Source organism: Notolabrus celidotus, chromosome 24 (genome assembly GCF_009762535.1).
Source record: "Notolabrus celidotus isolate fNotCel1 chromosome 24, fNotCel1.pri, whole genome shotgun sequence".
NCBI classification, from domain to species: Eukaryota; Metazoa; Chordata; class Actinopteri; order Labriformes; family Labridae; genus Notolabrus; species Notolabrus celidotus.
This window is the reverse complement of record NC_048295.1, coordinates 7,174,343-7,198,159: the sequence shown is the minus strand read 5'-3', so window position 1 is coordinate 7,198,159 and position 23,817 is coordinate 7,174,343. Positions and strand designations below refer to the sequence as shown.

At 44.3% G+C, this 23,817-nt stretch overlaps 1 protein-coding gene and 1 long non-coding RNA gene across 3 annotated transcripts; both read right to left on the bottom strand.

Moving 5' to 3' along the window:
- Positions 1 to 788: 788 nt before the first annotated feature.
- Positions 789 to 3,893, bottom strand: LOC117808428. 2 transcript variants are annotated; one of them, XR_004630320.1, is made up of 6 exons: positions 3,879 to 3,893; positions 3,416 to 3,641; positions 3,159 to 3,263; positions 2,935 to 3,038; positions 2,504 to 2,650; positions 789 to 907 (listed from the first exon to the last, which is right to left on the bottom strand). It is a non-coding gene; the product is annotated as an uncharacterized LOC117808428 (long non-coding RNA). The 2 variants fall into 2 exon arrangements; XR_004630319.1 differs by lacking the exon at positions 789 to 907 and adding an exon at positions 1,859 to 2,419.
- A 2,392-nt stretch (positions 3,894 to 6,285) lies between these two features.
- On the bottom strand, positions 6,286 to 22,641 carry LOC117808478 (multidrug resistance-associated protein 4-like). Its single transcript, XM_034678234.1, is given in 33 exon segments — positions 6,286 to 6,339; positions 7,012 to 7,050; positions 7,052 to 7,147; positions 7,229 to 7,334; positions 7,423 to 7,438; positions 7,441 to 7,594; positions 7,679 to 7,767; positions 7,844 to 8,012; positions 8,092 to 8,283; positions 8,371 to 8,471; positions 9,003 to 9,113; positions 9,200 to 9,319; positions 9,398 to 9,487; positions 9,490 to 9,547; positions 9,631 to 9,710; positions 9,789 to 9,935; positions 10,018 to 10,133; positions 10,965 to 11,002; positions 11,114 to 11,251; positions 11,349 to 11,549; positions 11,945 to 12,041; positions 12,152 to 12,238; positions 12,370 to 12,464; positions 12,588 to 12,779; positions 12,959 to 13,048; positions 13,191 to 13,298; positions 14,465 to 14,714; positions 17,989 to 18,114; positions 18,194 to 18,357; positions 18,433 to 18,747; positions 18,856 to 18,976; positions 19,384 to 19,494; positions 22,276 to 22,641. Coding segments are annotated over 33 exon segments (3,945 nt in total). The 5' UTR covers positions 22,350 to 22,641.
- Between the last annotated feature and the right edge of the window lie 1,176 nt (positions 22,642 to 23,817).

Below are 23,817 nucleotides of genomic sequence, written 5' to 3'. Positions count from 1 at the left end.
GGGGGGGGGGGGGGGGGGGGGGGCTTCTTGCTCTTGTTGTGTTCTGTTGTCCACCACTGCATATGTTGGTGATTTACAACATGGAGAGGGTTCACTAGGCGCCTTCCTCAAGCTTGAGCTTTCAAAAAGAACAAAAGAACAATATTAACAACAACATCAACATTGAGATTAAAGTGAGTAAGACTCACCGCTGAATATAATGAAGCTTTCAGCAGCTACACACGCAGATATCTCCAAGAGGAGTGAGCTCTACGAGTCTATGATTGAATGCAGCTTCAGATTCAACGTTTATATTTACTGTTGAAAATTTAGATTTACATTGACTTTTTACATTTAATGTTGAACTATAAGATTAAGATTGAACATTTAAAATTGATCAATTAGATTGAACATTTAGGTTGAACAATTAAGGTAACTTTTCCATGAAGACTGTGTTTGAGTTATTTAAACAGTTTGATGCTTTTTCACGATGTGTGTTGTTTCTTAAACTCTTCCTGTGAGTTCTACTCAAAGTATGAACACCTGTGTCAGCAGGGTGAGCCTCAGAGTTCGCATAACAAGCATGAGTACAGGTGTTAGCATTAGTAGCATTAGCAAAGGCATGGAGCAATGGTGTTTCGGTGATAATGTGACTCATCACCTCGTTCTTCTCGTGGCACTCTATCGCGTCCACTCGGATGTTGGTCCGATTTCTTTTCTTTCTTTTCCTCTTCATCCATCTTTTTAGCGCTGTTTTAATTAAATTACTCATAAGAACCGCCGCCCATAGCACACCTGCCCGTGGAGCGTCCTCGCGGAAGCGTGGCTCACGGCGACTCACCTGTGTGTAATTGACCGGAAACGGAACTGACGCACGGGGGAAGTCTTTCGCAGGCAGGCGCAGCTTCAGCGTCAGTCAGCGCCCCTACTGGATGGAGGAGGACAACAACAGACAAGACAAAAGAAGACAAAGAGCAAACATAGAAATGACAGAGTTTTTATCAATACAACATATTTGAATTAATGAGATAAAAACATCCTGTATACTTTACACTGAGACTGGGACCAGAGCTCATCTAGTTCACTTCTGTGGAAACCATTTGGAAGTCCAGTGTGATGTGTGTCTCTGGTGGAAAGGGGTTAGAGGACAGACTCCCAGTCCAGAGGTTGCAGGTTCGGTTCTTATTAAGGGCTCAGTGACTTTTAAAGTCCAAGAGCCAAACCCAACCAAGTGAATACATCCAGACCTAGATCCACAAGTATATCTCTGTGGCAAAGAGGCCTAAAGGACAGACTCAACAGTCCAGAGGTTGAAGGTTCAAGTCTTATCAGTACCACGTCATGTTTAAAGTCCAAGAGCCAAAGCACAAACATAAATACACCCAGAGCGATGGCCAAAGTGTGGAAAGTAACAGGTGGCGTAGTGGGGAAAGTTCAGGGCCTTAAGGACTAACCATGGGTGCCCGGTTCAAACCCCACTTGTTACCGGGGGCCTGAAGCAAATGTGAAATCCTGGATACAGTAGTGCTGGGGGGGGGGTGCGTATTTCTACATGAGTTGAACTGGGAGGTTATGCCATGGAGTGTCTCTTATTGTTGGAAGAATGTTATTGAAGTTGTTAAAGCTTTAACAAAGTTGTTTATCTTTGGGTCACAACGTACATTAATGTGTCAGGGGGGTTGAACCTGGCCCAGATGGGTTGGGCCCTAGTACTGTACTGACCTGGGGGGAGACGAGGGCAGGGGCGGGGTCCACTTGAAAGATGAACTGATGAATGGAATTGCCACTCATCAACTCCACAAGTCCACGAGACACTGTTTCTCAGCTCTATATGTGACTGGTTTCATTGCATGATTAGAAAGGAGCAGAATGAAACAAATACTGTAAACAACATCCCTTTATTTACACACTCCACAAATACTCTGATATACTGGATATACAGAGACAAAGACAACTTCACACAGCGGCTTTTTGTTACTAATGAAATACTCTGCTTAGACACTGAGCAGTGTGTACACACCGTAGTAATGGGATTGAGCGTGAGTTTGGCAATATGAGGGGAGTCACATGTGTACGCTGAACAAGTCAAAGGTTGGTTCGGTCCTTGTGAAGTCAAAAGGATGAGACAAAGTTCAGCAGCAACTTCTTTTCAAGGGGGATTACATTATTGATGTGAGGAGTTTATGGCTACTTCATAAAACATCCTGTTATGTATGTTGGTGTTACTTCATGAGCTCCAAAAGCAGACTAAACAGTCAACATGAAGGTTCATTATACATGGAGGAGAAAATCAGCACACTTGCAATGTACTGCTTTGGCCACAAGGGGGTGCCACATCCACACAAACATAAAGTTCCTCACAGGATCTTCAACCTGCTGATAAGTGACCCTTTAACACGTTTCTGATGCCGTAACACTGTTCCAGTTTCTGATGGGACACCTGAGAGAGGGAGGGAGGGAGGGAACAGGTTAGGAAACATTGTCACTCAGGAGAGTCGCACTTTATCAACTCAGTGATGCTCACTTTGAACGCCATCAGGGTGGGTACGCCTTCCTGTGGCAGAGAGCGTCCATGGTTGAGCCCACTCGTGAGTACAGTATGGACCTGTAAATATTAGTCGTCTTCTTGGAGAGACCTCTAGTCTGCAGCCAGGATCCTCAGCTCTTGGCTCTGAGAATCAATGAGACATAAAATGTTTTAAATTACACTTCCTTCAGTATACAGTGCTTGTTTCACATCCCGGAAATAAAACAATCACATAAAGTGAGCCTGACTTCATATAAACATAATCTATCAGGTAACAACAGTGACATCTAGTGGTGGCATCCTCAACATAATCAATACTGTAACAACAGTGACATCTAGTGGTGGCATCCTCAACTACAACATGCTTAAAGCTAGGTGTAATATCATGGGATTATTTAGGTGTCTGGGTGAATACTTGTTACACTAACCTCTGGGATCTGATGAGCTGCACAAGCTGCTGTTTGGTGCTCATCCATCTTCTCACACTGCTCTTCTGTCCTCCTGGTCCAGACCCCACCGATGGACCAGTCCACTACAACACACAAACAAACAAAGGGGGATGAAGCATCAACTCTGTACACACAGGCAGGAGGAACAGCAGCATATGCACTACCTCTGCAGTCACAGTATAACCTCTGTGATGTGTCCTCACATGAAGGAGCACGCCTTGTGTTGGCAGAGGAGTTCCTCCTTCTTGGAAGTACAGATTCAGCCAAACGAGCACTTAAGATCTCCAGGCAGGACCTCCTCACCCGAGCTGTGCGTGACAGAATAACTTGAATTGGCACTCTAAAGTAACTCCAACTCAAAGTATGAACACATGTGTCGGCCAGGGTGAGCCTCAGAGTCAGAGTTAGCATAACAAGCATGAGTACAGGTGTTAGCGTTAGCAAAACACGGAGCACTCACCTCGTTCTTCTCGACACTCTTCTCCTCTTCTCCGTGGATCATCTTTTAGCTCGTTTAAATTAAATTACTTAATAAGAACCGGCCATAGACACCTGCCGTGGAGCGTCCTCGCGGGAAGCGTGGCTCACAGTGGCTCACCTGAGTGTGATTGACCGGAAACGGAAGTGACGCACTGGGGTAGTCTTTCGCAGGCAGGCGCAGCTTCAGAGTCAGTCAGCGCCCCCTACTGGATGGAGGGAGAGAGGACAACAACAGAAAAGACAAAAGAGACAACGAGCAAACATAGAAATGACAGAGAGTTTTTATGGATACAAGTTCTTTGAATTAATGACATAAAAACACATACTTTATACTTTATACTGAGACTGTGACCAGAGCTCATCTAGTCAACTTCTGTCGAAACCATTTGGAAACGTGTCTGATGTGTGTCTCTGTGGCGAAGGGGTTTAGAAGACAGACTCACAATCCAAAGGTTGATGGTTCGATTCTTATCCAGGGCTCAATGAATTTTAAAGTCCAAGAGCCAAACCACCAAGATGTATACATCCAGACCTAGAGTGCAGAAGTGTGTCTCTGTGGCGAAGGGGAATAGAGGACAGACTCACAGTCTAGAGGTTGAAGGTTCAATTCTTATCAGTGCCATGGTGAGTTTTAAAGTACCAAGCACATACATAAATCCATCCAGAGCTCATTTTCACTAGTGAGTCTGTGTGGTTCTTTGGTGCAGGGGTTAAGAGGATGGACTGGCAGTCTGAAGGTTGACGGTTCGATGCTCACTTGAGGCACAGCAAATTTTAAAGTCCCATTGTCAAAAACACGACTATAAATACAACCTGACCAAGAGTGCAAGAGTGGAAGGTGACTCGTGGCGTATGGGAATTATGACTGTACAGAAGGCTGGAGGGCGTTTGGAATTGCACAGTTTCGGACAGGATGTTCGAATCCCACAAATGCGGTGCCTTGTGGCGTATGGGAATTACAACTGTAGAGAAAGCTCGAGGGCGTTTGGAATTGCACAGTTTCGGACAGGACGTTCGAATCCCACATACGTGCTCGGTGCCTTGTGGCATATGGGAATTACAACTGTACAGAAGCCTGGAGGGCGTTTGGAATTGCACAGTCTCGGACAGGACGTTCGAATCCCACATACGCGGGGGATCCTGAAGGGGGGGCCGTTGCCCCCCGATTTCTACAGCAAATTAAGTGGGGGGGTTATACCACAGAGTGTCAGCCCCAACTGAAGTTTTGGAAGAATGTTTTAAAATTTATTAATAATATTATAGATATTATCATATATATTCGGCTGGCAATTTGCTTTAAGCAAGAAGAAATAAAATATTTATATATATATAAATAAAATATTTATATATATATATATATATATATATATATATATAAATAAAATATTTATATATATATATATATATAAATATTTTATTTATATATATAAAAACATTCTTTCAAAACTTCAGTTGCGGCTGACACTCTGTGGTATAACCCCCCCACTTTATTTGCTGTAGAAATCGGGGGGCAACGGCCCCCCCTTCAGGATCCCCCGCGTATGTGGGATTCGAACGTCCTGTCCGAGACTGTGCAATTCCAAACGCCCTCCAGGCTTCTGTACAGTTGTAATTCCCATATGCCACATGGCACCGAGCACGTATCTGGGATTCGAACGTCCTGTCCGAAACTGTGCAATTCCAAACGCCCTCGAGCTTTCTCTACAGTTGTAATTCCCATACGCCACAAGGCACCGCATATGTGGGATTCGAACATCCTGTCCGAAACTGTGCAATTCCAAACGCCCTCCAGCCTTCTGTACAGTCGTAATTCCCATACGCCACGAGTCACCTTCCACTCTTGGACTTTAGGTCAGGTCGCATTTATAGTCGTGTTTTTTGGCTATAGGACTTTAAAATTTGCTGTGCCCCAAGTGAGGATCGAACCTTCAACCTTGAGACTGCCAGTCCATCCTCTTAACCCCTGCACCACACAGACACACTAGTGCACATGAGCTCCGGGCATATTTGTCATCATGCTTTGGCTGTTGGACTTTAAAACTCACCATGGCACTTATAAGAATCGAACCATCGACCTTGGGACTGCCAGTCTGTCCGGGTATGTATGTATGTATGTATGTATGTATGTATGTATGTATGTATGTATGTATGTATGTATGTATGTATGTATGTATGTATGTATATATTAGGAGGTGATATTTACACATAGAGGAGTAACAAACAACAGGGACGATTACTCAGGCGTACTTCAGTGTTAGAGACTCACTTGCTCATGTTGGCGTACTGCTGATACTACCCACTTCACAAGCAGTCATCCGGGTTGGCTCCTGGTACTCGTACAGAATCATCAAACATTCTACATTAAAGAAGACGGCAGCCGAATCGTTGTTCCAAACTTTATTTTGTCATGCAGCAACGGCAAAAACTATGAAGGTGCTTTATTTGTGTGCTGTGGGACGGACAAACTACCAGTACTTCTTTAAGGAGTGGTAGCTGACAGCACTTAACGTTTCATTAAGCCAATCACAGAGCAGCCTGAAACAACATGCACATGCTGCAAGTTAAAGTAGTTAAGTTAGTGTGTGAACCTGCTCTTTACGGTGTCTCAGGAGTAAACTCTGCTCTGTGTTTGTCTGCAGGTTCTGGATGCTGGGAGAATCCACACCTACTACGAGTTGTACAGCCTGCACCTAGACTCAGAAGGACTCTTTCATAAAATGGTCCAGCAGAAGGCCACAATTCTACTTCAGGCAGCTAAACGGGGGAGCCAAATCCTCCGTAACACCTTACTCTGACGCAGCGGACGGCAACTTAGTAATCTTTGAGACGGCTCTGTGAGGAGCTCCCTCTTTACCTCGGCGAGCGACACTTTCCCTGAGGGCTCCTCGACAGGCCCGCTACTGTCTAAAGAGAAATAAAGCAAAGAGTCAGAACATTTAAAAACGGAATTATCTTTATAAGACAGAACAAAGTATAAACACAAACATCTGGACATCTTACATGACAGTGAGATAAATGCTTTTCAAGTGTACCTCGAGGTTTCACAGTTGGTCTTCAGCTTTCAGAGACAAAGTACAAAATGTACGACACATTCACAGAAACCTTCAAGTGTCATTGGAGAGGTGCACAATGTCAACGGCAACATTCGACTGATTGTCTTCCACTCAATAATCGGCGTGTTTTCATCTACAGAGGATCTAGAAGCTTTCTACGCTGTGAGGTTGATTTCGTTTGATGGAGTGGACAGGTTACCGTCTCTCCTGTAATAAGTGTGTCGTCCTCTTGTTCGTGAGTGTCCGTACACTCGTGCTACTTGTGTCCTGCTGGCCTCTGACGGTTAGGACCGCTGTGCTGCCTTTGAAAAGAAAAAAATGCTTTCAGTACAAATTACATCCCTATGCCGGGACATGGGTCAAACTGGATGACCCACAAACAACCCATAGGAACTAGTTCAACGACTCTGCTAACATGTGACAACCATGACTGATGACCCTTAGAGGCTTACATTCCTAGTCAGGTCACCTTTTCAGATTAAGTTTGGATGGAATTCATGAATGGTCAGTGTAACGTGGTTACCTTTCTGGCGGACTCCAGCAGGGCTGTTGCTTCAGCTTGGGCCGGTCTGTTGCACCAACTTATAGAGAGCACCTTCTTTGTTTTGCAGCAGCGTGAAGGGGCTGTCTAACTCCTGGATGGTCCCGCTGTCTAGCACCTTAAAAGAGGACAAGCGTTTAAAGACCCAGTGCAAGATTTTCACATTTGTTTTAGACCGCCAACGAGCAGTAACACTCACCAGTATCCTGTCGCTGTCTATGATTGTGTTGAGGCGATGAGCGATTGTCAGCACAGTACATTCTCTAAACTTGTCCCGGATGGTTTTCTGGATCAGTTCGTCCGTCCTACGGGACACAGCGGCAACAAAAAAAAATCGCTTAGAAGTCAGAAAACACGACAACCATCTGAATCCCTGATCTGTGTCAGCAGTACCTTGGGTCCACGTTGGCGTGGCCTCGTCGATAATGAGGATGCGGTTCTTCCTCAGGATGGCTCGGGCCAGACACACCAGCTGTCTCTGGCCCACGCTGAAGTTGGAGCCTGACTCGGCAAGGACCGTCTCCAGCTTAGCGGGCAGCTCCTCCACCACAGACTTCAGCTGCACCTGCAGGGAGCGAGGAGACGGGGTCAGAGGACCTGTACTTTGTTTATTAAGTCAGTTCTGAAAGAGCGCTGGATGAACACTTGCCTCCTCTAGAGCTCGCCACAGATCATCATCAGTTTGCTGGTTGAACGGGTCCAGGTTTTTCCTCACGGTGTCGGTGAACAGCACGGGTCCTGAAGAACAGAGACAATCAAAACTTAGTGTGTCTTAGAATGTTGTGTAAAGATTGTAAGGTTCAATATGAGGAACAGAATATGTCTACCTGAGGAATGATGGACATCTTCTGGCGCAGGTCGTGGAGGCCGATGTCGGTCGTCAAAATGCCGTCGATGTAGATCTTCCCCTGAGGCTCTGCCAGCCGGAACAGAGCCGACACCAGGGAGCTTTTCCCTGCGCCCGTTCGACCCACAATCCCCACCTGACCCCACAGAGAAGAAAGACTCAATGTTCAGCTGTTCATCAGGAACCTGTAGCTGTTACGCACCCCGCTGTCTCACCTTCTCGTTAGGTTGGAAGGTGGTGCTGATGTCTTTGAGGACTACGGATCCGTCCCGACTGTACGAGAAGTTGACATGGTCAAAGGTCACCAGGCCTTTGCTGGGCCAATCGGGGGGAGGGCGCTTCTGGGTTTCCCAGGGTGCTTCGCTCTCCAGCTCTGTGTACTCCACCACTCTCTCCACTGACGTCATCTGAAATAGACAACTAGTTATAAATCTCATAATCGATCCAATCAGAACCCCAGCACAATCATTCACTGCCCAATGTAGCTGACTCACCATGTTCTCCACCTCAGCACTCTGCCTCATCGTCCACTGGAAGTTGCCCACCAGTGTCACAGCATAAGTCAGCACCAGGCCCACCTCCCCGGCATTCAGCCCTGAAAAACACAAACACCCAGAATGCTTTGCTTACAAATAGATTATTTTCTCATTCAAATAGACAGATATTGTGAGCTCGGTTTTTGTGGTTTAAAAAGAAAGTGTTTGTGTGGGAGGGGCACAGATTAAAATTAAAAACGAGAACTATTTCAATCTACCCAGGGGAAACAAGTTCATTTTGATGAATTTCAACTGTGCATAACTGAAATGCTAATGGAGGAATGAGACATAGAATGATGTCATATGCGTAAAGTTACATATACAAGATGTATTCAAGTACAATGTGACATTCAAAAGTGATTCGTTTCCATCGTGGCAGCAGAAGGAAGCAGGAAGACTATGCAGTAGCTTAACTACGGTATGCTGAAAGGGACAAAATAACATGAATTTCTGACATTAGTTTCATTGTTCGGACACTGCCAGCCCTGCTAGTTACGTATGAAGAACGTGGTCCTGCCTGGAATTTCTTTATTGCAGTGCTGATACAAAACTCTACGAATGAAGCTGTACTGTGTGCATCGAGTCCTCACCGTCTCTGAGGAAGATGCAACCGAATGAAGCAAAGGTGATAAAAACAGAGCAGATGCTGTCGAGGCGAAGTGCGAACCAGCGGGAGGTCATCAGGAACAAAAACCAGGCCTCTGTGAAATGAGGAAAACACCTGCATTTTAGAAATGACTAACTCTTGGAGGGTAGAATGATCAAATAATGTACAGCAAAGGAGAACCTGAGTGCAGGTCCTGGTGCGCGTCGAATGCTTTCTGAAGCCTGTCCTCGGCTTTGAGGGCTCGGATCGTCCACAGGCCCTGAAGAGACGAGGACAGGTGGGAGTACACCGGACTCCGAGCTGCAGGAAAGACTACAAGTGAGTACGACTATACTTCGTCGTAGCAACACTTCTTCATTAGTAGTGAGAGTTGCTTACTTGTAGACTCGAGGCGTTTGATGTCCCGTGATGTGCTGAGGTAGAAGCGTCTCATGTACAGGAAGAAGAGGAGCAGAGGTAAGACGGGACGAGGATCAGGGGGATGACCGAGGCCGCCACCGCGACGACGCCGATGTTCTGTAAACTTAACTAGAGGACACACAAAGGAACGTAATGTGAAGAAGTATGGGACTCGTGGAGAGCGGACAGCAAATACAAATTAGGTAACTTACTTGGTAGAAGTCCACGAAGGTGATGGGTAACGTGGAGTCCATCTGGCTGATGTCTTTGGAGAATCTGTTCAGAATTCTTCCTACAAAGCAGAAAAACGCTCTGTAAATATCAAACAGTCAACTTAAATAGAAGCTTTATCCACTTCACCTGAACTCACCTATAGGGTTGACGTCAAAGAAGCGGACAGGCGTGCGGATGATGGCTTCGAACATGCTGTTGTGCAGTTTCTGAGCCGCCCTCACCAGCACGTGGAAGATCACCAAACTCCGAGCGAAGCCGAAGAGCACGGCGGCTACTGTCAAACCTGAAACAGCGGGCAGACTTTACACAATGCGCCTCTTGATACGTTACATGAACACTTTGAGGTGCGAAATATTCACCCTTACCTGAATATATGCTGAGGTAAAATGTGAGCTTTGCGTCCGGATGGTAGTGAGTACCATTCACGTCATTTCGGATGCTTACAGCGCCAGTTGTGATGTTCAAGGCCTCTTCTTTTGTCCTGTCGTGTGACAAGATAAAAACAGTCAGGCAATAGAAGGTGAATCATTAAGGCCTCAGTCAGGAGGGTCATGTTTGTGTAGCCGTCTGTGATTCAGCTGGATTGATGGAAAACTAGAGGCTTACTTTTTATGAGCCCGTTGAACCTGGTTGTTTGGACTGAATCCAAGAACCAGGAATCAAAAGCTCCCTGTAGGAATTCTTTACTGGTTATGACTTCAACAGACTTCATTTAACCCTGGAGACTCCACCAGCCTGAGTGTGAAGACTGCTTGTTTCTATATAGTTGTTTTTGATGCCGCCTGCCAAACAGTAGCAGGTATAGAGGTACCTCTTTGTCCACAGGGGGGCGCCAAAATCAACGCAAGCTAGGGCTGTCAAACTATGGCATTTGAAACTGTTTTTAAGGCCATATTGAGCATGTAAATGTCACCAGTGTCTTTCTTTCTCTTTCATACCAATGCCCTTCTACCAGTCCAGTTGCATTATGGATCAAGCTTTGAACTACCGTGACGTGGATGACTGAGAACCTTCACAGACAAACAATGACATTAAAGGTTCTAGTTACGGTCAGGGCTGCTTGATGTCTTGTGCTCCATTTCAACAAACAACTTCACACTGATTTATTTCTGCTGTACATTTTGGTCATACCAACAATTACCATACACTGATTTCATTGATTACTTTGAGTTCTGTGCATCTAGATATATTCTGCTTGCATTGGCAGAACATTTGTTGGAGAGTGGACTAGTGGTCTTTGCAGAGGTCTCTGTTCCCTGAGGTTATCAAGTGCATTAGAAAGAAGCCACAGAGCATGTAGCATTACACTTACCAATACACCAGCCACCAGTCCTGCATGATATACGCAGCCTAGGATTACAAAGAGGAACAAGTCAGCTGTGTTGTTTAATTACTGTATTTCTGTTCATGGAAATCTAATGATTTTGAGATGTACTTGTACGGTAGAGTGAGCCGGCTTACCTCTGCGGTGATACTGAGCAGAACGATCCCCACCAGCACCAGAAGGTGACAGCCGGCGGAGAAATATTTACGATAAACGTGTCCGCCGACGTTCCCGTCGACTCGTGTCTCCTCTGCCATGGTGTGAACTGTTTCGGCCTGCGAATCAGACGACTGCTCGTCAACAACTACAGTAACAGTAATCAAGTGATCACAACCTTACTTACATGAGGTTTTATTCTGAAAATCTACCTACAGGAAGCTGGTCAGCCTTGTTGTTCTCAGGTAGCAGGAGGCTGTTGAAGGAGCAAAGAGAGCTGTGGCTCCGCAGCGAAAGTCTGTCCGTGTCAGGTGACCGAGAGCCTCGCTCCTGCTCCTCGTCGCTCCTCAGCAGAGACACAAAGTCCAGACCGGAGCCCTGCAGCTCGTTGTAAGAGCCCTGAGCAATGATGTGACCCTGGAGACGCAGAGGAAGAAATAAAATCACTGTCATCTGGTGTGCCAGGGTGTCACGAGGAGCGATCAACTGGCTTTGTTTCCCCTCCGTCATATAGAAATTAACAAGAAAGAAATACCAAAGGACAAAGCTCTTCTTCTTTTAACTTCAACAATTACACAGAGTTCATTTAGAGTCATTTTAGAGCTGATAAGTTTCACTCTAGCCAATGTGTGTGCTTCCACTGGCTCCTCTGCCCGTCTCAGCTCTGGTGATCCTTAACCCTCCACAGCAGAAACACACTGCTTCTAATTCTCCTGGATTCCCAAGCAGGCCACTGCAGGCTTTGGTAGAGAGCAAAAGCATGCAACACAATATATTATAAAGGCCTTTTTTTCCACTGAAAGGGCACCCACCTCCTTGAGGATCAGTATCGGGTCTGCTGCTCTCAGGTGCTGCAGCTGGTGGGTGACCACGATCCGGATCTTCTTCTTCAACAGGCCGCAGATGCACCTGACGCATGAAGACACACAACTCCTATCATGTCCTTCTACATTCTGATCACAATACATACAAGATGTAATGTAGAGTGGAAGAACAGTCTCCTCTTTTCTGTCACTCACTGCTCGTAAAGATGTTTCCCGACCTCGGCATCCACGGCGCTTAGAGGATCGTCCAGGAGGTAGATGTCTGCGTCCTGATACACCGCCCTGGAATCAACGCACATCACACACAAACTTCTTAATTCCTGCTTGAATGGAGTGTTTCGCAATGTTGCTTCATGTGGAGCCGAGTAATTCCACATGTTTTTACATCCTGGTAGTGTCCGCTGTGTTCTCACCTGGCCAGGTTGACCCGAGCCTTCTGTCCCCCGCTGAGAGTAGCTCCTCTGTCCCCGATCAGCGTCAGGTCTCCATCTGGGAGCAGCTCCATGTCCTGCATTAAAACACAGAGGTTACCCAAGAATACCTGGAATGTTGTTCAGAGTTAGAACAGGCATTTAGAAACAATAGCCACTGGCCTCAGAGGGCTTTCTTCATCAACCTTAGTGTAACTCGCCTTCTTCAAAGCGCAGGCTCTGATCACTTTCTCGTACTTCTTCACGTTGAGCTCTTTCCCAAACAGGATGTTACTGCGGATGGTTCCAGGGAACACCCAAGGCTGCTGGGCGGCGTACGTCAGTCTACCTCTGACCCTCAGCGTCCCAGTGTCGTGCGGCAGCTCCCCCAGGATGGCGCTCAGCAGGGACGACTGTGGGGAAACATGGGTGTAATGAGCATGTGTGCACACTTTAAGAATCACATACGTTACATAATGAAGTCAGCAGTTTTTCCGTGTCAGGAGTCAGCGTTTATTCAGACAGGTTAAGGGCTTTCACAGTTCAAATCCTTCAAGGCAGGAGTTAAGCGTGTTGACCCAGGCGCACTGACCTTTCCTGCCCCCACTGGGCCGATGACGGTCAGGAGCTGGTGTGATTTCACCGTGACAGAGACGTTCTGCAGAGAGGGAGCGTCCAGATTCTGACAGACAATGACACAAGAAATGCATTTGTGAAAAGAAACAATAAATTCATCTCATAACAGATTTGGCACCTGATCAAAACACAGGAACTGGTCTGCCTGGCTCTAAAGAACGGGACACTCCTACAATGACGCTCCTTACCTTATCCCAGTAGCAGGTCAACTTCTCAATCTCCACGCACGTCTCCTTCTTTTCCTCCAGAGGTAACTCAAAGTTTCTCCTCTGGACGTTTTCGAGGAGGAGGAAATTCTAGGAGGGAGATAAACACATCTTTACACTGTACGCCCTACAGTCAAACCCACACAGAGGGGGTCATTTTAATTAACTGCACTTTGCTAAAAACTACATTTTTCCTTGACTTGTTTTTCAAGCCTCCAAAGTGCTGAGTTATGTTGATGCATAATCACCAATAGGTGCTTGAAAGGCATGTTGCGAGAAAAAGATTTAAAGTGTCAAAGTTCAGTTTCTCACATGGTACCTCCGAGCTAATATCCCAGTCTGATGTTCACCTTTTGCCAAGGTGGGAGTTTTTTGTCCGTCCTTGCACATAAAAATGTTCCCTACAGGACTTTTGAGACACATGTTGCAAACTTTCAAATGATTAACCATAAACCATGTTGAAGTGGGTCTCACTTTTTTTTTTTTTTATCAGCTCGTAAAGGTTTCCTATGTCTTTGTGGCCCCGGGGGTTGAGAAAAGATGCATGCATGAACCTGTGTGCTGTAGGGCTTTTGCACAGTGTTGTATGTTTAAGACGGTGCGTACGATGGCAGCTGCACAAAGGTTTCTCTGCAGTCTGATTTATGTTGCATAAAGCGGGGGTTTTCAGATGTGACTTTGATCCCATGCGGTGACTTCCACTACAGAGCCAGGTGTGATTTTAATGCAGTGCCTGAAAATAACGTCCATTTAGTACTGGTTTCTCAACTTGTCCCTTTAGTTGTGAGAGTTCTCCATGGTATTATGGACTTTTATTTGAACTATTTGCACATGCAGTTTTCCCAAAGAGTGGAGTACCTCTTCCCATCTTTCCTTCTGAGTGACTCAGGCTCTCTGGAGTGCCATTATTATACCAAGTCATGTTACCAACCTGTTTCAAATTAACCTTAGCAGCTGAGAGAGGTTCCTTTACGTGTTTTCTTTTTGGTTTATTACTCAACTTTTTAGGTGCAGTGTTGTCCCTGTTCCTACTATTTATAGATATGTTGATATTCAATTTAAAATATTTTTGAGTTTCAATATTCTATGCTTTCTTTGCCCTATTTTCAATTAAATTTAGGGTTGAAATGACTTGCAAACCATCTAAATCTGTTTTAACCACCGCTTTACTCAGCGTCTCAATAGGGGACATACTTGTAGAGGTTTTAAGTTAGAGTGTTGTTACTATATAAACAAGTGAATATGCAAAGGATCACCTTAATCCTGCGAATGCTCACGATAGTCTCTGACACCTTTTCCACCGCCAGCGGGAAAAACAGCGTGACCGTGAGCTTGATGGTACCGTACAGGGACACGGTGACAAACACGATGCCGGCGGTGATGGCGTTGCCGAGGAGAACGTAGACGGTGAAGGTGATGAACACGATGATCTTGCTGCTGCCAAAGAAGGTGGCCATGTTGAGCCCTCGGAGGTAGGAGCTCTTCATGATCTGACGGATTTCTTTACTGGAAGAGAAAAAAAATACAGATTTTGTAAGTGATTTTGAGCCCATGCGGTGATTTCCACCACAGTGCTGCCTAAGGGGACAAAGACCTTGACTTTATGTGACTTTATTGTCATAGAGATGTATACAGATATGACACAGACCCCATCAGGCAGAGACAGAACTCTGTCCACAAAGTTAAGTATCTGTGTAAGATTAATGTTCAGCCGGGTATTCAGAAAGACTGTTGGTTACTAGAATTACCGCCTGAAAGCCTTGGGACACTGCCAACCAGTCAGGCAGCAGCTCAAATCCATCAGTGATTCCAACAGAGTACCTGTTGACGGGGCAGGGAAGAGCACATTCCTCTGAAAACACACGACGCCATGAGCAAGCAAGGTTGCACTAACAGATTCCCCTTCATCCCTTCAGACCTTTACCTTTGACTCATTAAATCTGTTCTTCCCACTTCTGAGTCCAGTTGGACAAAATTTAAAGCTGTACCCTCCAGAGTGTAACGCCAGTGAAAGACTTAATGATTTCACAGTGAAGTCGACCTTTGACAATTTCGGGTTGAAAGAAAAAGTGATTTCCTCATCACTTTAACCTTTCAGTGGAATTCGGATTAAAATGAGCCAAACACGTTTTCAGTTATGGCAACAACAAAAAAAAGGGAGCTATGTAGTACATACAATGAAACATCTGGATTGAGTTATACACCAGCGAACACTGAATCCATGTGGGAAACCACACTATGAGCGCCTGCGTGAGCCAATGAGTCCATAATTTCAGTATAATGATCCTCAGTGTAAAATAACTTTAAGGTTTCATCATCATATGTTTAAGACTGTGCATGTGACGGCAGCAGGTTTCTCTGAAGTCAGATGAACCAATGATTCTTCAGATGTGATTTTGAGCCCATGCAGTGACTTCCACTACAGAGTCATGTCTGTTTTGAATGCATATATCAGAGAGGCAGGTTCACATTGTCATAAAAAAGTTAAGAGGATCTGAAGAATGATGAAAAGCAACACTGGATGGTTGGTCTTTGAAACCCTCAGGCTGCACTGCACTCAAAAAATACACGACTCTGTAATGGAGGTCACTGCATGGCTGCATCCACGAATGCAGGTTAAAACAGTTGCCATGCAAACAGGAAACCACACAGATTAGGCTCAACTTAACTGTTTCTTGTGAATAGATGTTACTGTCATTTACACCTCCTCACTTTGATCATTGTGGGACCGTTGAAATCGCAATTTGCCACGGTGGGAAAAACTCAGCTGGGAGCCCTGAGCTGTGAGTATTTCCTGACAGCGTGCATGTCAGTACAAATGCGAGCAAAGTGCAAACATACATGCTCTGCTGTGTGAAATGAAACGCTCCTCCACTTTCTGTTTTTTTTACCACAAGAAGTTCTTAGGCAGCTTCAGACAATCTGCACTGTTAGCAGAAAGTTAGTGAGCTGTGAAGACTCATTAAGCTTCAGTTTGTTTGAGATAAAGACGGAGCCCTTTGCCCTCTATTGTGTCAAAATAACTGACAAAACGCCGTAAATGTCTGTTAACATTTGAAAACAGATAAGCGGTTTAACTTGAATCTATACGCACTGCATAGGTACTGTTTAGGCTTCAGAACTTCTTGGTCCCTGCTTTCTTAAGAAGCCGTTGTTCCCACGTTCCTCCCTTCATCTATCAGTGATTTATGTAGTTTGAAATGTAGCTGTAAAAGTAGTAAAAGCTTTTACCCACATCCTAAAATCTTACTCTCAAGCTGACATTTTTGCCGTTTTCAGAGAAGTTTGCCTTGAGGATTGTCCCAGAAAAAACTCCACCATATGCTAACATTAGACAAAGTTCTATTCAAGGAAAGTAATAAAAAGTGATAGAAGACTATTTGGCTTATTTAACAACACACCACGCATATGAACTAAAAAATAACAACCTTCAAGCACTTAAAAATGTCATCCTAATAACCCTCCGGTGCTCTCAACAGTCGCTAAAGGTACGGCAATGTCTTGCTTAAGTACATGCATGGTACAGTTTTTAAACTACTGGATGCAGCAACAAACTTTGTTCACAGACAGTGGGGGTTTTTTTTTAAGCGATTTTAAGCTCATGTGGTGACTTCTACTACAGAGGCATGCGTGTTTTGGCTGTATCTTTGCCCTGTTTTGCTAGTTTAGTCTTTTGTTGATATTTCTCTGATGTTATTTTCTTGCAAATAATAACAATAAAAATGTAAAATAATAATTCCATAACCATGTGTGTTGAGGTGTTTCTTGTGTGTTTCATAAGGGTCATATTGCTGGATCGCTGTTAGTCTTATAGGGCTGCCTCCAGGTGGGGCGTAACATGCTTGACAACTTGAACATCCCAGTCATCCAGTATTGGTTTTTGGACTTGTCTCTTTGGAACGCAGATTTCTCCAGACTCTTAAAGAAAAAAAAACTAATCCTTTTCAATCTGAGGAACATTATTTTTAGCCTGTCTGACTATGTGCTCACACAGTCGTGTGCTTCTACTTTGGAGGGACTCAGTCTCTCTGGAATGCTCTTTTTGTAGTCAGACATGTCAACGAGGAGCTGCACATTCGCCTAATTAGCTTGGAAAGGTGTTCGTTCAGCATTATACAACCTTTTCTGTGTTTCGTTGTGAGTGTCCCAAATTTGGGGAATTGGGATTGTAAAAGAGAGTTCACTTTGTAAGAACCCACCATGCTCTCCTCCTCCTGGATGTACAGTATAACCCCATATTTCTGTTATGTAATCCTTCATCTGACGCCTCACTTTATCAAGTCAAATCATAACCTAAAGCTAAACAGAGAGTTTGATGACTCCTCTGTTATAACAAATGTTTAACCGATATACTTTTCTCTGAGGTGATAAGCTGGAACCAATTGCATAAGCCTGCGTTTCTGCAGAAGTCTTACAAGACCCACCCACTTCACATTTCAGACATTTTCATGCAGACCCTGCAATCAAGTGCTTGTTTGAACAGAGGGAATATTTAGACCGGCTGCTTTAACGTCAGAGTTGAGAAAAAAGACTCTAAAAAAACGATCTGAGGGGCGTTGCCTAGCAGTCTAAACCTGCTCTCCATATACAGAGGCTATAGCCCTCGTCGCAGAGGTCGCAGGTTTGATTCCAGCCTCGACCATTTCCTGCATGTCTTTCCTCTCTCTACTCCCCACACGTCCTGTCTCTCTTCAGCTGTCTTGTCCGTTAAAGGCAAAAATGCCCTAAAAATATAACAAAACAAAAACACTGATCTGAATGATTTCACGTCTACCCTTACCGTCTGACTTCCGTAACCAAAGCAGAGAATGGCTTCTCCCACGCGTACATCTTGATGATCCTGATGCCCGACATGACTTCGTTCATGATGCGGATTCTGTTGTCAGTGAGCACAGCTGTGTTGCTCCTGCAAAAACACAACAGATTTAATAATTTGGACTATGATCTTTCATTGAATTGTCATCTCCTCTCGTCGTGTTACCTACCTGAAGATGCCAAACAGCTTTCCGAACCAGGTCTGCAGAGGCAGCATGAGCAGAATGGCCGTCATACCTGCCAGACACGAGGGGCCGATTTCGTACCAGAGGTATACGAGGATCACCACTGCTTGAAGAGGGCCCACCCACATGTAGTGCAGGTTGAGTGTAACCTACGCAGACGATGGCAAACAGTTCATGTCTGATAAGAAACATGCGTGAATAAATAAGGTTTCAAAAGTTCTTACTTCATCAAAACGGTTGACATCGTTTGACAGAAGGTTCACGATCTGCCCGGTGGTCGTTCTCCCCATCGATTCGCTGCTGAGGCCGAGAGCCTTCTTGTAGATCATGTGACACATGGCCACTCGGATCTTCATGCCCGTTCTCTGGACGTGGTAGTAGTGCAGATGCTGGAGGAAGGTGAGTCCGAAGGCAGAGAGGGACATAGCGGCAGCGTAGCAGTACACAAGGTAAAGACTTCTGTGGTCGTCTGGGTCGTAGTTCTCAAAGTACTGGATTATTTTCCAAAGGAGAAAGGGCTGGAACACTTTGATCGCCTCCTTTATGATAAAGAAAGACACATTATTCATAATGGATGTTGGTTAACAAACAGAAGGATTACACTTATTCTCATAAGAAGGCTTTGAGTAGCTAGAAGGAGACCATACCAGGATTAACACATACAACCCCGCTCCTGAGTAGGATTTCCAGTAACACCTAAGAAGGGCTCGGGTGAGTTTCGGCTTCTGGAGTTCTTTGGTGGCTTTTCGGACTTCGTTGTCCCAAAATCTGCAAACAAAGAACAAGAGAGTCACTCTCCTTTCCCATTATAGACTATGAGTGAAGCAGATGTCATATGAGGCGTTCACTGACTGCTTGACATAAGAGTGGGTATTTGGAAGCTAAGAATGCATGCCAGCCTCCTCTCTCCACTCCCTCATCCCCTCTTTTTGGCTGATCTATCTAATAAAGGCAGCCTATATGTTACTTTAGAGTTCCCTCTGTTGATTGGTTGCAGTGTATGTTAATGCCTGTCCACTCCATTGAAACAGATGGAACATGGGTGATGCTAGAAAATCAAACTTTGTCATCACAGTTATCTCTTATCATTTGATGTTAGCCTCCACCACTCTGCTAATCTTTACCTTTCCAGTGTTTTATAAGTGCTATAAGCATGTGTTAGAGTGTTACAGTACCTTTGTAATTCCTCCCCAAGTTTTTCAGACTGATCTTCTGGGAGTACCCTGTACATGTCACTTTCCTCCAGTCTCTTTTTGTAGCCAAGGTTCAGGAGTGGACCAATCCAGCTGAAACACATAGAAATGCATGCTTGATAAGTGTTTTCAAACGCAGAGGCTGGAACTGATTAGCTTCAAAATTAGTTATCATTTTGTCATGGGAAAAAAAAAGCATGGGACACAGCAGTTTTTCATCGCATTTGCAATTAGCTCTTCAGTAATGGAACATCTACTTACACTTGAGTGAAACGCTCAGTCAGGTTATCATTGTTAGCTCAAGTTAACTGCTAATGCTCTACTACCCTGATGAAAACAAGCATGGACAATAAATGGCATCTTGTTGCACAGACTTCGTTGTCTTTTGCTTCTCAAAGGAACAACAACTAAATAAGTTAGCTTGGGGTGTATTATTAGGGAAGGGGCCCATTTAGAAGACCTGGAGGATATGAAGGTCGTTCTGGTTTATGCTAACACAGGAAAAAAAAAGTTCTATGAGGAAGACTTTTTAAATTAAATTCATCCCCTCAATGAGACCTGATGAATACTATTCCCATTCAATCCCCTGCTGTGCACCCTTTTGTTCTACATATGAATAAGAGGAGACACCTTTTGTATGGAGGCGGACTTTCACACCCTGTTCCAAGGGGTGGTTGGTTTGGTAGATTCTGTTTAATAGTTTACTGACACACATAAGCAAAGAAGCTGCATCCAAGTCAAATAAAGGTCGGCACTGTTATTGAGTTGGACTCTGTAATGTTCCACGTTGGACTGTGTGGAATCTTTTGCTGCTTTCTTATGAACCAAGACATGTTATTCTTTCCCCCTTTCCTCCCACAGTTTTGGAGTCATCATCCACCACTTGTCCCATCAGTCCTCAGCTCATAGCAGACGTTCGTGAGGATACATAACACCTAATTATGTGGACTTGCTTCATGCCATGTAACTTATACTCTTTGGAGAAGAGATACCATATATGTTTGCTTTCTAAACAGCCGGACCTGGTGTAGAATAGATGAAGAGTTTGGTGACACGAGTTTGGGGTACATTCCTCCACATGGTTCATCTTGAGGTGGTCCAGGGTTACTAAGTGAAGTGAGTGGAACTTTTTTGAACGCTGTAACCAGGCAGTAATTGCAGGAATACTGAAAAACTGGCCACATATATCAATCAGAGGACCTCTCTTACCGCTCTGCATTAAAATCAGACACGACTCTGTAGTTGAGGTCACTGCATAGACTCAAAAAACTGGATCATTGTCTGTGCCATCACAGGGCGTCTACCTGGGTTACTATTAAGTCACATTATCAGAGTGTTATCTATGGTAGGCTCTTTGTTTACATGCATGCGTCCTGCTTCTTTTAACAGCCAATAACACTCAATGGGTCTTTAATCACTTGGTCTGACACCTCCCCCCTGCCTGAGCTTTCACACATCAAGAATTAACTACATAGTAATAGCCACCCTCCTTATTAATGTCTTTGTTTGATGCTTTAAGTTATAGAGAGACATTACTTTTAGTTTGTTTTATAACCGGCTGACAGAGGTACTCGTATTTCCCTCCTCTCACCTCAACCTCTATCTACAGGACTTATTCCCCCTTTTCAAAGGAACAAAGATTACAGTCACCACTTTTTGGTGTCCCATTCTTCTTGCTGATAATGTCTTATCCCCTGTGTCAACTACTAAAAAGATTACTGTAGTTTGAATGCTATGGGGCACAGCAGAGCAAATTTTGTTCTATTGAAATGGTTAGTTTGACTTCTTAAAAGGTAATTACCAAGTATTTGGTGTGAGCATTACATTTTTGATTGGAATTCAAGTGCTCAAGTGTGATTTACTGGTTTGTGGGTTTAGTAAAGAGTTTGAAGGAGCACATGCTAGGTTTAAATAAGCCAACAAATCATAGGTGTGCATCTGAGTTTAAGCTAATCACAGTCCAGCTTTAAACACACGTGCGCACAGATAAAAACTGAAAGTACTCATGTTGCTGATAACCCAATGACCGGCAATTGCAGGTAATATTCTGGAGCACTGTGCATCACGTTTTGTTTATGGCCTTAATGAGTTAAGAGAAAACTCCTCAGATAGAAGAAGAAGTCTCTTTAACAATATGTTAGACTAATGAGTTATAATAACAGTGTAATGAACTGAAACTTTAAAATGAACTTGTGAAAAGAAGTCAGACAGTATCAAAAGCATCAAACTTGACACGCCTCACAACTCCAAATAAGATGGGACTCAATATAGAAGAAACACTCAACTTCTATCTTTAACTGCATCTATAACAAAACATGATGTACTTATCTACCTCCACATGCCACAGATCTATTCAAAGGTTTCCAGAACACACTGTACCACGTTAACGCTTTTTGGAGTTGTTACAGAATCTTAGCATGTGTGTCTGAGAGCAGAGGTACTGTTGAATTAAGGCGCAAATTACGCACGATATTAAAGGATTTGGGTGGAACTACATATTTGAAGTTGCCCCAAACTGTTTGGAAACTTCATGTGACAATAACACTGAATGGCGAGGCACAACAACATCTAGAAATCACTGTTTCACTGCAGCAATAAAAGGCAAGACTGTATGGTAACTGCGGAAACAGCATGCGTAAAAATCGAGACATGGAGCAACTCATCACTGAGGATTAGTCTTTCTCAATACCTAAGAAATACTGTTCCTGTTGTTGCAATTACGCCGGTCCTACTTTCTGTTTGTTAACAGGGACGTGGCTCCTGTTCCAGAGTCAATCAGTGGACTATTTATGCGTACGGGACGCAGTGAATCCTTCTGGATAACTATGTAACACCACGTTGTTCATTCAGACCTTCACCCCGCAACCCACTTACCACAAAAAGACCCTGGAAAGCAGACTGGCCGATGCCAACGGATTCTCTTTCTCGCTTTTCTTTGAAACATCCATGGTCAATAGCACCCAGTCGAGTCTGCAGAGCCTCGGCCAAACACGGATTTACAACTGTTTCATGCACGTCTTGTTGTAATGCACGAATTAGTTCCACCTCATGAGTACTTGGCTTACATCATGTAAAGTCCAGACTCTGGCAGTAAATAAGTCTGCTCCAGCTGTCCTGTGCTGAGCGTCTACAGCAGCTTTCTTGTTTTCAAAAGCGCACGAATCTATGGGAGGCCAAAGAGGACATAATTCATCCGTATTTAAACGCGCCAGCAAGTGGGTAAAACACACAGGGGCGTTTCTAGGAATGAACCTGGGCGTTTTCCTGTCTCCTGTTCTATCTGCATTCAAATGATTTTTGAAAACATTCAGTTTAAATCTAAACAAATTAATATCAATGTTAAAGCTCCTATGAGAAGTTTTTGAGTGGTTCTGAAGCAGATCTATATTAACACCGATGTCTGCAAAACCAATCTAGCGACAGTGCAAATTTCCATATACTTATTTTTGATGGATGAAACTGCTATGAGGGGGTAGGCGTCTGACCAAATGATTGACAGCACGCTTACAAAAAAGCATTATTGAAACGTTATGTAAAATTCAAAAGCTCCTCTAGTAGATAAAATATTTTTAAAAAGTGCCCTCTGGATGCCATTCCATTCGATACATGTTTTTAAAAAGTTGCTTTGGAGTGCCCCTGTAGGAAACATAATTTTAAAAAGTTCCCTCTGGATGCTCCTCAAGTAAAATCTATGAAAAAAGTGATCTCTGAATGCCTTTGCATTTAAGAAAGTGTCCCTGTGGATGCCCTTCTTGTAAACTTAATTTAACAAGTCTGCTTTGTTTTCTCTACTAGTGAATTTCCCCTTCGCTTCCGGTCAAGAAAGTTTTAAAAAGTGCGCTCTAGGAGCCCTCTCCAGTGGATTACATGTGGATAAAGTGCCCCCTGATAGCTCCTCCAATGCATAACATGCAGGACAGTGTCCTCAGGATGCCCTTCTAGTGAACCAGATGCACAGAAGCACACTCCCAAACCAGCTTGAGAATGCATCGCTGGCGCACCACGGTTTCCCAGCCCTTTCTTCAGGGCTTTGCTGGCCCGGTGCCAAGTCCAAACGAGGTAATTGTCAAAAACAAATCAGTACTTCATTTTCGGGACACAACATGACCCGAACCGCTGGTATGCTGCAGTCACACTCTAACAGTCTGCTGCTTGGGCTCGGGAAACAAGTCGAGGCGGAGAGAAAACTCCATTCAATTAGTGAAGAGTGCGGCGCTGCGGCACATGCTGACATGGCATAATGGGGAGAGCCGGACTTGCGTGCAGGAAAGGGGTGACTGAAGAAGAAAGGAAGATTTGTAGGAAAACTCTGTCTGTCCTTGAAGAAAGTGATAAAAAATGCAGGAAGAGGACAAGACTGTTTAAAGAAATATGGATGTTTTTATTAGCTCATTGTATGCACATGTATTTTATAAT